This window comes from Trachypithecus francoisi, unplaced genomic scaffold, assembly GCF_009764315.1.
Source record: "Trachypithecus francoisi isolate TF-2019V2 unplaced genomic scaffold, Tfra_2.0 Lachesis_group18, whole genome shotgun sequence".
In the NCBI taxonomy this organism is placed as follows: domain Eukaryota; kingdom Metazoa; phylum Chordata; class Mammalia; order Primates; family Cercopithecidae; genus Trachypithecus; species Trachypithecus francoisi.
In genome coordinates, this window is record NW_022681463.1 from 12,652,025 (window position 1) to 12,667,454 (window position 15,430).

The following is a 15,430-nucleotide window of genomic DNA, read 5'->3' on the forward strand; positions in this document are numbered from 1 at the left end:
CTTAGAAGCCTCTCAATGCTGCAATAGCTCCATTATAACCCAGTATGCAAATTAACAGGCAATATTGGGTACTGTTTAATTCATTGCTTTAGCTCTCAGCTTTTGCTATTATTTTGCCCTTATCTAGTTACATAAAACAAGGAAAGTCTTGTATTTCCTGTGATACCAGGTAACAAACAGATGGACTGCATACAGATAGATGACCACAAGATGGTATGGGGAACCAAATACAACCAGTTATTCCCAAACCAGGTCATACATGTGTGGTATCAATATTGTATTTTCAATAAAGTCTCAGATGTAAATATATTTTTGTACTTTCATACAAGTACAAAAAACACACTCCTGAGTAAAATACAAGCCATTTTTACTAACGACACCTATCTACCTTATAGGGTTCTGATGGCACTAGACAAGATAATCTCTGTAAAGTGCTTAGCAGAGGGGCCAAATCCAAGAAGTATCAACAATGCTGGCTACTAATTTAAATTGGGTGACACTTGCTTGACTGCCCATATTTGCTTCCTTCTATCAAACTGAGTGAGCTCTGACAACTGACACACCCCTCCATACTGACTGTTAAATTGTAAATTTAGGACATATAACTTGTGAAGGAAAATATGGTATACCCACAGCTCTTGTATAAAAGAATGACATGAGCACTCTCACAGGACTATAACACGTTAATATTCAAGAGCTTTGTGTTAGGCAATCATTTACTCTCAAAATTTTGGAGACACTGAAGTGAAAATCTCTCATAAACAGAGCTTCAAAGATTAAAAGCTCTATTTCTAAAATTCTAAGAGTTTAACAGTTTGAGGTTTAAGCAACGCTGCATTGTTTAAAATGATTTGTAGTATTTTAAAAATTAGGCTGGGCACAGTGGCTCATGCCTGTAATCCCAGCACTTTGGGAGGACGAGGCGGGTGTCTCATGAGGTGAAGAGATCGAGACCACCCTGGCCAACATGGTGAAACCTCGTCTCTACTAAAAACACAAAAATTAGCCGGGCGTGGTGGCGCGTGCCTATTAGTCCAAGCTACTTGGGAGGCTGAGGAAGAAGAATCGTTTGAACCAGGGAGGCAGAGTTCGCAGTGAGCCGAGATCATGCCACTGCACTCCAGCCTGGCAACAGAGTGAGACTCCATCTCAAAAAAAAAAAAAAAAATTATTACCAGACAAGGCATTATTCTAAACTAAGCTCAAACCTTAAATATTAAAAACATCTTAAGATGCCTTAATTTGCTGTACGGGCCAATGCAAAATATTACTAGATCTTAAAAATGTTTTGAACTTTACAGAAATTCTAAGGTGCCCAAATACATATATATTAGTACCATTAGTACCAGGGAAATACATGTTACAGATAAATGAACCTCATATAGCTATAGTCATTAGAATGTAAACAGAGATAAGTGGTCACGTGGATTTTAATTTTACCTACCAGCCCATGTTGCACCCTCAGGAACCTCAATAAAATGCCTTCGAATTTGGCCAGGTTTAAAGTGTACATCTGTAAAGGCTAGATCGTAATGTGATGATTCATTTACTCTGAAAATTAATAAAAATAATTAAATGTATATATTTATTATAAGACCACAGATACTCTGGATTTTATTGGATAAATGCAAAATTTATCCAATTCATTAGAAATAAACACAGGGACTTAGAAGCTGGTTACAAAACAGTATGTACAATATTCAATTTCTGCAGCAGGTTAGCAGAGATAACCTCTGAATAGCAGAGTATAGATGATTCTATTTTTTGTCTATTTTACGATTTTTAAGATACATTCACACATACTATTTAAAAAGCATTCTCTTTTTTGTTAAAGGCATTCTACAACATTCACAGAATTTTCCAATTACCAGATTCCAAGCTACAGTGAGTCCTAGATATTAAAATCAATGACAAAGTTTTATGTCACTGACATTACAGCTATGAGACTAATGTTAAATTAAGCTCCTCCTGTAGCTTCAAAACACTCCCATGATGTAAAATAGTAAAGAAAAGGCAAACTACTTTCAAAGCATTTTTGTCACAAATCAATGAAACAAAGTTTAAATTCATAACTACCCACCATGGAAACAAATTTTATGCTAGAGACAAATTCTTGTCAGTAGGACAGTTAAATGAGTGCCTACTACATATAAGGCCCTGTTATTAGGAGCTAGAAAAGGTAACAAAGAAGAAAATATGATTCTTTACCCTAGACAGTCTAGCATGGAGAGAATCATCATCAGAGACATTGAACATAAGATGCTCCAGATAGACAGGAAGAGTTAGGGAGCCTGGGAAGCTTCCTGAAGGAGATTGCGTGGCAGCTGACTCCTGAAGGTCTTACATATTACCTTGTCTAAATTACTACTGGACTTTGAGGGAATATACGGCTGAAGAATTTAACTGCTGCACAATTTTCCCATGTGTACACCACTTTTTAAATTTATTCTCCTCAATTTCGTCCTGTTTCTCATGGGCAGATATCTGTTGCATACTTAGTATTTACCAGAGTAACTAACAGAACTGTTAGTTTAGAATTTCCACTTGGCTTCCAGTACTCTCACAATCCCAATCTCACCTTCATCCGCTAGATAATTTATTTCATACATCCTGTATAACAGTAGTCCCTGTGCCTTCAGTGGGCTCACAGTCAAACAGTGTAAGTTAAATAAAAAATTACAAAATATTGGCTAACGTCTGTTCAGGGGCATGTAAAATGTGCCACGAAGCAGAAAGAAGGTACTCCCTTCACCCAGGGGTGACCAGGAATGCACCTGGTCATTAACTGAAGAGACAGGAAACTGAAACCAAGTTATCAGCTGTGCACATGCACAGTCCTGAGAAACCTGGAGTGCCAAAATCAGTGAATTGGCCAAAATGTGTACTTTGTGTACGGAAAGGCAGGAAACACTGGCTACAGCTATAACTGCGAGGGAGATTCTCTGCTATTTTAAGGAGCTTGAACTTGATCCTTGGAGGTGCCACCAATATATTTTAAGCAGGAAGTAATATAATCTGCTGATTTTTTCCCTGGTTCCCGGGGAATAAGACGGAAAGTTAAGAGTTTCTTAACTTCTGTTTCTACAGTAGATAACTAGAAAAGTGGGAGCATTAAGAGAAGAGAGTAAATCCCAAACATGAAGGAGACAAAAAGGACAGGAATGGAGGGGAATGAAGTAATATTATCAAATACTGCAGTGGGATCAGGTCAGATGAAGGCTGAGTTAGCCTCTGAACTGGGCAATGCAGAGCTCAGAGTGACTCTGGTGGAAACAGTTTTGATGCAGAGGCAGGGGAGACGCCAGGTGCCATCAGTTACTCTCAGAGTGCACAAGAGACAGCATGGCTGACTACATGACACCTAAAAATGGGAGCAGAACTAAGACAAAATCCCCATTACCTGGTTCTGTATTAGTGAACCCTTAAAAGTTCACAAGATTCCATGAATAGCCATTAAAATCTTAGAAGTAACAGTAAGCTGTGAGTAACCTGTTACTTACTTGGCTGCTATAACTGCAGTGATGGGAACTCGGAAGAGCGGACCTGCGTTAGGGGATGCGATATCATAGCCACATACCTTGAAAAAAGAATTGGTAAGTTTCGGTATCCATAAACAAACATTTAAAAGAGGAGGAAGAGGTCTAAACTATTGACAGAATAAATCAATCTGCTCTTAATATGTCAAGGTCTTAACCACAGTTGACACCAGTTTCCTGACACTAGGTCACATAATTAATAGCAAACAGCCCAAACAAATGTACAGCAACATTTGACTAGTTCAAATGGGAAAAGGAGACGTCAAGTACAAAGTAAGTGCATTTTAATTACTCCCAACTGAAAATCAGCTCAAACTAGTACTATAGATAACTTCAGATGTGGAGATACTGTTGTGATACTATTCTATGCCTGGTTTACAACTATTTGTTTAACAGATGCTTTCTTCATCTGAGTACTAAAAGGTATAACTAGCTGGGTGTGGTGGTTCACACCTGTAATCCCAATGCTCTGGGAGGCCAAGGCAGGAGGATCACTTGAGGCCAAGAGTTCAAGACAAGCCTGGGCAACATAGAGAGATCCCATTTCTACAAAAATAAAAAAATTTAGCCAGGCTTGGTGGTGCATGCCACTAGTCCTAGCTACTCAGGAGGCTAAGGTGGGAGTATCCCTTGAGCCCAAGAGTTCAAGGCTGCAGTGAACTACGATCACACCACTGTACTCCAGCCTGGGCAACAGAGCAAGACTCTGTCTCTTAAAACAACAACAACAAACAACAAGAAGAAGTAACTGCAGCTTTGTGTAGCTGACAAAAGACCAGTTAGAGGAAGACCTAATTGAAAGGTCCTGCTGTACCTCTTCTTTCCTTTTACTTATTCATACAAGGACAAAAGATATTCTTTAGAAACTTCACTGCTTAAATGAATATAGACACACCAGAAGAACTGCATAACCCGGCAGGTGGATAGGTCTAGTTATTTCTTAGCAAGAAAGCAATACATTGCAAATATACTTTGGATTTTTTTTAACCTTTTAAATATTTTAAAGAGTGAAGAAAGTAAAATTGAAGATACATCAATACCTCTGTATAATGCAATCCTTCTCTTAAGCCCCTGGGATCCACACGTATGTTTATGTGTCTACATTGATTCATGAGTTCCAAATGGCTAGGACACTGAACCCAAGATGAATTTGAAGTCAGAGCTAAATGAAGCTGAAGGGATATTTTTTCAGAGTTTTCTGGCACGAAAAAGACCAAAAATTAAAGATGAGTATTTTTTTCCTTTTAAAAATGTTACATCTTCCCAAATAAATTTAGCGACTTAGTTTGGTTGGCGGTAAAACGCATCCAAAACACAGCTTAAATAAAACAGTCAAACAATCTTCCTTACAATTTAGATTACTCATGATTCATTTATACTTTCACCAAGCACTGGTATGACCTTAAAATAAAGAGTGTAAGTGAATGTTTTCATTACTGTACACAGGTAATAGTATTCCACTGAAATGAAGACAGCCAGGTAATAGTGATGACTATTTTTGTTCACACCTAATCAAGCTGCAATTCTCCTAGAGTGCTTCTACTTCTCATTCTTCAACTGAAAGCTCTCTCTTATACCTAAGCAGGTAAAGTGGAAAGGGAATTTGATGTTTTATCATCCACAATTTAATAAAGCTGTGGGTCACAGAGGCTCATTCTACTGTTTTCTTTGGTAGTTTAAGATGCTAACTAAATTGCCATTGTACAAGGACCCCAAATTGCTCTAATATTTTCTCTTATGACTATAAGATTTAAAATAATCATACTGGCAATTCACGGATTCTCTTCATAACACTGGCCCAAACAGCAATTCTTTATTATGATACCACTCATTCAAATAGCAAATGCGAATACTTCAGCTTACTGCCAGCCTATTACTGACCTGTGTTCTCTGGAAATACAGGTTCAATGCCAACGCCATGATCTGAAGGTGCAGCCACCTGAACAGGATCTCGGAGGTAGATGCCACGGTTATTTCCAACAGTAACAGTAAAACCTAATTTATTAGCAAATGATGTATTCTGAACGAGGTAGTCATAGGCTTTATCAACCTAGTGAAAAGAATATACATGGTATCAACAGTTGGGTCAAAAAAATATTTTGTTGCAAATTACCAATCAATTTGATTTCAGTTGTAAAACAAAAAGTTAGTGTTTATATTCACTTCTCAAAACTACCTGGTACCCCAACTAAGAGGATAATTCTACATTTTTAGAAACAATACCAGTCACATCTTCCACTTCACCCTATTCACACTGTTATTCTCAAGTGACCAAATTTAGGAACTAATCCCTATGCCATTATGATTGGACAGTTTTTGACCTCGATTTCTTTGCTTTGAATTTCTAACCTCTACATGGCCTCCATCTATTACATTTCCTGATCTTAGTGCAATAGATTTGTCTTAACTACAAAATTTGTTTGTGTATCCTTTTTGCTTATAGTTATATGGCCATATAATCTGTAATTCAGATACACTGAATCGCTGTTATAAAATGAAATATTACCCAATAATACCTAAGATATTATCTTTTTTTTTTTTTTTTTGAGACGGAGTCTTGCTCTGTCACCCAGGCTGGAGTGCAGTGGCCGGATCTCAGCTCACTGCAAGCTCCTCCTCTCGGGTTCACGCCATTCTCCTGCCTCAGCCTCCCGAGTAGCTGCGACTACAGGCGCCAGCCACCTCGCCCGGCTAGTTTTTTGTATTTCTTTGTAGAGACGGGGTTTCACCGTGTTAGCCAGGATGGTCTCGATCTCCTGACCTCGTGATCCGCCCGTCTCAGCCTCCCAAAGTGCTGGGATGACAGGCTTGAGCCACCGCGCCCGGCCAGATATTATCTTAATGATACTTTACAACCCATTTTTCATATAGGTAACAATACCTGAATAATACCATGTCCTTGAGCAAATACTTCTATATTGTCAGCCTTCACTGCAGTGTTTTCTAGAGCTCTTCTGACTGAATGAACTGTGTAGTCAATGTTATTAGCTTTCAGACCTAAAATTAAGAAACAAAAACAAGTAGTGTAGCACTCACTATCTGAAACCTTAGCCGCCCACCAGTATGATCACCTGTAGACTCTCTGGTTTTAATGTCTTGTGTTTTAACACTCATTTTAAAATCTTTTTTGAAGACCTGAACTAAACAGTCTGATTCAAACTGCTTGCATCATATGAAGGTTTCATTCCACAAAAATCACATGTTCTCATTATGTGGTAGGCAGAGACTCTGGTGTGGGTTTTGTAGCGTAATATAAGTGTACAAAGCAGATACCTAAAGGCATGTGAATGACATTTTCTTTAAAACACTGCTGGGTTAAACTAAACAAGATGGCTGTTGGCGTTATAAGCCCCAGGGGAACTCAAGCAAAAAAGATGCTGAGGTCTCAAGACCAATAAAATCAGAATGTCTGAGGACTGTCCCAGAGATTGCTATTTATTAAACACCTCTCAGATGATTCTAGGGTACAGCCAGGTTGGGAATTATTGTTTTATGGGAAGAATATGGAGGCCACCAATTCGTAAGATGAGTGCTATATCATTCTTGTCCTCTCCAGAGCTCATCAAACATATATACATTGATGATACTGTCAGACACAACGCAAGCATGGAAACACTATGAAGTTATAACAGCAAATCAAGGAAATAACCAGTTTTGTGAGAATCCAAAAAAGGTGAAGCTCCATCAGAGGAACTGACATATGAGCCGCCTCTTAGCGAATGTACAGGAGTCTTCAAGGCCACAACATGGCAGAAAGGACTTCTAGGCAGAATGCAGTACACCCAAAGATGGAGGCCAAGAGGCCTTGAAATATCTGGTGAGGCTGAAGAGAACTAGAAAGAGGGTCATGTTAGGATCCATCCTAAGAGTGTGGGCTCAACCTAGAAAAGGATGGTAGCACTTGACAGTGGTATATCATCACAGGTTTATGCTGGTAGTACCAGTGTGGACAGGCCATGCTGAGGAGATGTGGTCAGCAGAAGAAACTGTGGTGTGGGTCAGAAAAGGGGTGAAGAAAGGAGGCAGAGGAGAGACAACTTAAAGAGGGGCATTTCTGTGGAGAGAGTTTCACAGCAGCCTGGCTACCCTAAATGTGAGTCCTGGCTAAACCCAGTGTCACTCTATTTAATCCTGGGCACCACTCTAGAAACCCCTCCTTCTCTACCTCATTTTGGTCACAGCATCCATTAACTTCTAACACGCAACATCAACAGTTTTTTATTTTGTTCAAAATCTGTCTATCCCAACCATAATATATATGATATAAACTCCACATAAGCAGGTATTTTTGATGCTTTGTTAACTAATTTAGCCCTGGAGCTAAAATACTGCTTGATAGTCGTTAACAAATATACTACCGAATGAATAAATACACATTCAAATTGTCATTATCACATAAGTTACTTGTTACCTTAAATTCTACTCTGTGCCAAGGGAATGATCAATTCTACCACATGTTCTTACCATGAGAGCTTCAGAAAACAAAAATATCTGTCTGCAATAATGTAAGGACAATAAGGAACATGGTTACCTGAAAGGATCAAGGCAATGCCTCCACATGCATTGGGGGAAGACATAGATGTTCCATTCATTAGCTGCGTCCCTCTCAATGTCCAGTTAGGAACAGAAGCAATGGCTCCTCCTGGTGCACTGATACTCACACCAAGGGCTCCGTCAGCACTAAATGGAAAGCCATTGAAGTTTGCTTAGGATGGTGAAAGCTCAACATACACGGGCATTTTTAAGACAGCCACTGGTTAAACCCAAAGTATAACACTGTGTACTAACTGCACTCATTACAAATAATGACAAAGATATTATGATGAAGAATCCATGGAGGAAAAACACCCAGCATAGCCATTTTCCCACAGGCAGCATTTATTTTTTCCTTATAAGCGTACAGAAATGTCTGTGTGTATATACATATCCGGGCATGTGTGACAGGCCACAGTGTCAGGTATATCTAGAGAGAGAAAACAAATGTCACTGTTCTGACTCTTTGATGAATGTACTTCTCTCTTATCTGTCATAAGAAACGTTCCTTTTGTTTAGCGTCGAACATAGCACTGTACAATGGAAATATAATGTGGGCCGCAGAAATTCACATTTTCTAGAAGCCACACATAAGAAAAGCTAACAAGACACGAATGCAATTAATTTTAATATGTTTAACTAGACACAGCAAAAATATTAGCATTTCAACATGTAATAGAAAAAAAAGAAAAATGAATTAGTTGACATTTTTTTTTTGTACCCAGTCTTTGAAATCTGGTGTACCTTTTATACTTATAGCACATGTCAATGCAGAGTAACCTCACGTCCCTGATTGCTGCAATGCTGGATAGCTCAAGTCTAACAGGACTGCCCAGCTGACGGCTTCAACCAAGCAAAGTCTGATGAATTAAAGCCCTTAGAATTCATAATCACATTATCATCCAACATGGCTCTGTCCTCTGCCCCAAGTAAAGAAGGAATGGCACAGAACAGCACACTACTTGCACCTTCCTGGCAAAGTGGCCATACATTCCCCCACAGAGGCTGCCAGACTCTCCTTATACCATTCTCCCAACTGAGTTAACGATTTTACTCAGGTAAAAACACTAGGGCAATTTGGCTTTACATTTTTATAGAGAAGTGAAAGCAATACATATATATTCCTCTTGAAATGGGCTGATGGCACCTCTTTTAGGAAATATCTTAGAACGATTATTATTAGGGAAATATCTGTTGACCTGTGAAGATGTTCACGATGTAATACTGAATGACAAGTAGGTTACAAAAGTGCCTGAACAGTGTCATCTCCCACTAATTCATGGGAGAATGACTAAAAGGATGTTCACCAAAATGTCACCTGTACATATCACAGATAACAAGGTTTACGGTGATTTTCTACCTTCTTGTTTGCACTGTATTGACTAATGGTGTTCAAAATGAGCAATGGTATTTGATAGCATTAGGAAAAATAACTGGAAAGAATCATGAATTCTGACTACTTATTGCTCTTTATTAATTTTCCACTAGCCTGTTAAAGTGGTAAATGATCAAGCATTTCTGGGTGTTTAAATCAGTATTCTAAAAATGAGTCTCGGCTGGGCGTGGTGGCTCAAGCCTGTAATACCAGCACTTTGGGAGGCCGAGGTGGGCAGATCACGAGGTCAGTTCAAGACCAACCTGGCCAACATGGTGAAACCCTGTCTCTACTAAAAATACAAAAATTAGCCAGGTGTGGTGGTGGGCGCCTGTAATTCCAGCTACTTGGGAGGCTGAGGCAGAAGAACTGCTTGAACCTGGGAGGTGGAGGTTGCAGTGAGCCGAGATCATGCCACTGCACTCCAGCCTGGGTGACAGAGCAAGACTCCGTTTCAGGAAAGAAAAAAAAAAAACAAAGTCTCATGAAACAGAAATGTTTCCTTAAAATTCAAAAAAAGCCAGTAATATTTTTCTTATCAATTTATATAATAAAACTTCATGACCTGTTTATGTAGCTGTGATTACATGTGCCTGCCACCATGCCCGCCTAAATTTTATATTTTTAGTAGAGATGAGATTTCACCATACTGGCCAGGCTGGTCTCAAACTCCTGACCTCAAGTGATTCTCCTGCGTCGGCCTCCCAAAGTGGTGTGGTGGGATTATAGGTGTGAGCCACTGCACCGGGCCCAGACATTTGGTAATACGTCTTTAAGAAATATGCCACACGTGCAAATGCCTGGAAGTAGTAGATGCTGTGTGTCTCAATCAATGCTGATGCGAGGCAGTGTTTTCCAAAGATAACAGAACATGCTCTGCTCAGTGACCATTAGTCAATGTTTTATATTTTGTACCATCTAATGTAATAATTAAAGCAAATTATTTCTAATAATATTTCATGTTTATGAAAAATGAAACAAATTCAATTCTTAGAACATCTGGTTTGTGAATCAATATCTACTTTAATCCAAGTTTCCCCATAATTCATGAACTCCTTAGTGTTTTCTTAAAATAATTCTTTAAATGCTCTATGGCAAATATCAGCAAAGGCTGGTTTAAACATTCTCTAATACTTTGTTTTTACATTGACAATAAGATAGAACTTAAAATTCCAAACTCAGTTTTAGAAGAGAGTAAGTTTAATAATTTTACACTTGTATTAACTGAACATAAAACACATCAAGCTTTGCTGACTTTTGGCTCTTATCCTAAGCCACTCTTACTGAGTGTCTTCAGCTGGGCTGGCAGGGGTAGTCTACAATGACAGTGCAAAGCAAAGCTTTTTGATCCATGTGGATGTCCACAGCCTGGTTGTTTTCAATGACATTTTATAATAAACTACGAAGATTAAGTTTATTTTTTAAAGAAGAATCACCTAGAGAAAATGAGGAAGATACCTGTAACTCAAAGAATATAACATTATTGCATCTCACCTGAGCCCAATTTTTCTAATCTTATCTTCCAATATTCCCCACTAATCTTATACTTCAAACATACTCAGTTACTAGTTATTTCCTCAAAAAACTTTACTCTAAAACCTGCTCATCTTCGGGTTCATGGTATTCTTGGCATATAGAACTCCTTTCTCCTGTCTCTCAACCTCCTATCCATCCTTTAAAGGCCAACTTCAATACCACCTCCTCCATGAAGGGGTCAAGTGATTGCTCCCACCTCTGAAGTCCCATCATACTAAAATGGCATTTGAAACTCAGATCACAAACTATTCAGTTATGCCTTGCCCACTGTAGGCACTAAGGTATTTGCTGAACTAAATTCCAAGTCTATTCTTTTTATAAATTAACTCCAAAGAAAGGAATTAAAATAGGCTTTTTCATAAGGTTTATGTACCCGTTGATGGTATAATGAAGAACTACATAAATTAGGACTTAATACACCTCTTGAGAAAATTAGTTCCCAGAATCAGATAAATATAGTGCAGAGGGCTTCAGGGAACCAAAAGAGATAAACTTCATTTCTCAATCAGAACTTGTTTACTTATGGATCTCACCCAAAATTGCTCAAAGTAAGTTATAACTTCAAAAACATGAGCCACAGGTATGTGGGCCCTATAACTGTGATGCTTTATAATAAAAACTCAGGGCTTTTGTTTCACCAAAGTTAAAATATCAAAAATTATTTAAAACAAGGCCATCACTACTATATAAAGATAGCCAAGTCCCTACTTTTTCTTTAAATTCTTATAAATGAAGAATTATGGATATAGGAATAAGAATTTATACTCAGAATAGTGATGTTCTCCATGTAACAATGAAACTATTTCATTTATTTTAATTATCTGTCCTTGAGATGAGACTGTTAATCAAAATGAAAATAATGAAAAAAGTAAAAACCAACAGAAAAAAACTAGCAAACTTTTCTAAAACTCTGCCCTTCTCAACAATGTAAAGTTTAACCAAATATACGTACTGGTCCCGTGTTCTACCTATACCTACCTAGGTCCTCTAGAAGACCAAGTGTATTGATTTGCAGGTAATTTCTCTCTCAGTGAATACTCAGCAACCATCATATCAGGAGAAACATAAGCACCAACACCTATGGGACGGATTTAATCATTAAGAAAAGAAAACAAATGGGGATTCTGATTCTAAACCCACTGTTGGCTTGAGTGAACTGCCTAATCTCTCAACACCAGTCCTCTCTCTAATACAATGAAAGAATAAAATTTAATAAGGAAACAAGGAAAGTCTACTATGTACCAGACATTTTACTAAGAACTTTGCTTTTGGACACAAAATACCTATCTCCCAGGATTATTTTACAGATTAAATATGCTAATGCACCTAAAAGCATGCGTTTATATTTCTATGAAACAACTTATTTCAGTCCACTTTAAATTACGGTCAGTTCTAGATGTGCCAGCTCCCCTACTAGACTGTAAGTTTCCTAAGGACACACTTAAGGTGTACAGTGTCTTACATGTAATAGAGATACAGGTAACACTTCATTAACTATTGTTTTTTGTTTGCTTGTTTCTAAACAAATCTATTTCTAAAACAGGAAACTAACCTATCACACTTGATGTAGTTCCACCTGGACAGCCAACTGTAGACAGGCATGGACCATTATTTCCAGCACTTGAAACATAAATTATATTATGCTTCCATACTGCTTCATTAATTACTTCACAAATTCTCCTGAAAAAGAGATAATTCCTTTGAATATATAATCAGCCTCTATTCCCAAAGTGCATATAGTACCAAAACCTTGTTTAAATATATGGTTACATAAATTTTGGTACATCCACTTTTGGTGGGACATGATACAGCTATTCTAGGTGATATACCCTACTTGGGCTTTAGTGTAGGGAAGCAATTATAAGGCCAAATTAAATGTGGGAAAAATGCTAGATGTAAAACAAAAATATATGGGAAAATATACTACAAGGTAGTAAAATATTAGTAGTGACTGGGGCAATAGGTGGTTCTATTTCCATTTCCCAGTTAACATACTCCTGAAGACACACCTCAGAAGATGTGTACATACAATTATGAGCAGAAATTAACCCAAAGAACTAGTATCTTTTGTGGCAAACGTAACTAAGGCCCTAGGAAGAACTTAAGAGCAATATTTTAAAGTGTAAGAAACCTGCTTAGAGCTTGATAGCAAACAAGAAAAATCTACTGACATTAGGTAAAGGAGATGAGGTTAGACCATTAAGAAGAAAATGAAGTTAACATTAAAAAGCTACAGGGCCATGTACAAGGCCCTTCAAAGTTGTAAGTGTGAGTATCTGAGAAAGGAAAGAATATTAGCGAAAGAGGACTTCAAGAGGATGAAAGTTAAAGAAGTAGAGAAAGAAATACACTTAAGTAAAAGAAGTGAGAGAAGAGGGAAGAATGAAATGACTGATGATAACAGGGTGCATGTTACAAGGATGGTAAAGTGATGTCTCAAAAACCAGATGATAGCTTGGTGATGAGAATGGGGGAGAGATGATCAATAAGTAAGTAAATACTCAAGGTAATTTCAAATAGCTACTACTGTGAAGAAAAAAGAGGAAGGTAACATTAAGGTCAAGGCCATGATACTGGATTCGGCAGCAAAAAGACAATGAAGGCAACGAGGAAGGAGGGGAGTGGGGGTACATCCTACACATACTAGAATGGATTGAGGAGATGTGAAAACTGACCGAGTCAGTGAATATATGACACCAACAGTAAGTTTTGCCGATGAGATACAAGTTACTAAAGAGAACAGCAAAATTTCAGCAATTCCGTGGGTCTATTGGGTATGTATATACAACTGGGGATGGCTTCAGAGGGAACTGGGTTCCCACATGCACTTGGGAAAAAGAAAAAACCACGTTGGTGCGCCAGGTATCGGGGGAACCCATCCCCGATAATTCAGCATAGGTTCTTTTCTATTTCCCTAAGTGTCGGTCGGTCTGAGAAATAAAGAGAAAGAGTACAGAAGAGAGAGATTTTAAAGCTGGATATCTGGGGCACACATCACATCGGCAGGTTCCGTGATGCCCCCCACGCTGCAAAGCCAGCAAGTTTTTATTAGTGATTTTCAAAAGGGAAGGGAGTGTACGAATAGGGTGTGGGTCACAGAGATCACATGCTTCACAAGGCAATAAAATACCACAAGACAAATGGATGCAGGGTGAGATCACAGGACCAGGGCAAAATTTAAAATGTTAATGAAGTTTCATGTCCCACTGGGCACACACTGTCATTGACAACATCTTATCAGGAGACAGGGTTTCAGAGCAGACAACCAGTCTGACCAAAATTTATTAGGCGGGAATTTCCTCATCCTAATAGGCCTGGGAGCACCACGGAAGACCAGGCCCGGGCTTATTTCATCCCTTATCTGTAACCGTATAAGACAGACATTCTCAGAGCGGCCATTTCAGAGACCTCCCCCTAGGAACACATTCTCTTTCTCAGGGCTGTTCCTTGCTGAGAAAAAGAATTCGAGTGCGAGCGACACAGAAGACCGGTGATTTCTGCATTTTCAACTGAGGTACTGGGGTCATCTCACGGGGGAGTGCCGGACAATTGGTGCTGGTCAGCTGCTGCAGCCCGACCAGTGAGAGCTGAAGCAGGGCGAGGCATTGCCTCACCTGGGAACCGCAAGGAGGAAGGGAATCCCTTTTCCTAGCCAGGGGAACTGAGACACAGAACACCTGGAAAATCGGGTAATTCCCACCCCAATACTGCGCTTTAAGCAAATGGGCACACCAGGAGATTACACCCACACCTGGCCGGGAGGGTCCCACGCCCACGGAGCCTCCCTCATTGCTAGCACAGCAGTCTGCGATCTAACTGAAACGGCAGCAGCGAGGCTGGGGGAGGGGCGCCCGCCATTGCTGAGGCTTAAGTAGGTAAACAAAGCCGCTGGGAAGCTTGAACTGGGTGGAGCTCAAAGCAGCTCAAGGAAACCTGCTTGTCTCTGTAGACTCCACCTCTGGGGACAGGGCACAGCTAAACAACAAACGGGGAAGCAGCAGAGGCCTGTGCAGACGCAAACGACTCTGTCTGACAGCTTTGAAGAGAGCAGTGGATCTCCCAACACGGAGGTTGAGATCTGAGAACGGACAGACTGCCTGCTCAAGTGGGTCCCTGACCCCTGAGTAGCCTAACTGGGAGACATCCCACACCTCACAGGGTGGAGTACACCCCTGAGAGGAAGCTTACAAATCAAGAATCAGACAGGTACACTCGCTGTTCAGCAATATTCTATCTTCTGCAACCTCTGCTACTGATACCCAGGCAAACAGGGTCTGGAGTGGACCTCAAGCAATCTCCAACAGACCTATAGCTGAGGGTCCTGACTATTAGAAGGAAAACTATCAAACAGGAAGAACACCTATACCAAAACCCCATCAGTACATCACCATCATCAAAGACCAGAGGCAGATAAAACCACGAAGATGGGGAAGAAGCAGGGCAGAAAAGC

At 39.4% G+C, this 15,430-nt stretch overlaps 1 protein-coding gene across 9 annotated transcripts in view; it reads right to left on the bottom strand.

The window, feature by feature from the left end:
* The window catches only part of TPP2 (tripeptidyl peptidase 2), a 91,061-nt gene that overhangs the window by 38,104 nt on the left and 37,527 nt on the right, over nt 1-15,430 (bottom strand). For all 9 annotated transcript variants that reach the window (XR_004428979.1, XR_004428978.1, XM_033177326.1 and 6 more), the window contains 8 exons: nt 12,533-12,660; nt 11,959-12,058; nt 8,068-8,216; nt 6,418-6,533; nt 5,418-5,586; nt 4,577-4,734; nt 3,501-3,577; nt 1,445-1,551 (listed from right to left, as the gene is read on the bottom strand). Coding sequence is in view for 7 of the 9 variants with exons in the window: in XM_033177326.1 (XP_033033217.1) it covers nt 1,445-1,551; nt 3,501-3,577; nt 4,577-4,734; nt 5,418-5,586; nt 6,418-6,533; nt 8,068-8,216; nt 11,959-12,058; nt 12,533-12,660 (1,004 nt within the window). In the remaining 2 variants the exon portion in view is untranslated. The remainder of the gene's footprint in view (nt 1-1,444; nt 1,552-3,500; nt 3,578-4,576; nt 4,735-5,417; nt 5,587-6,417; nt 6,534-8,067; nt 8,217-11,958; nt 12,059-12,532; nt 12,661-15,430) is intronic.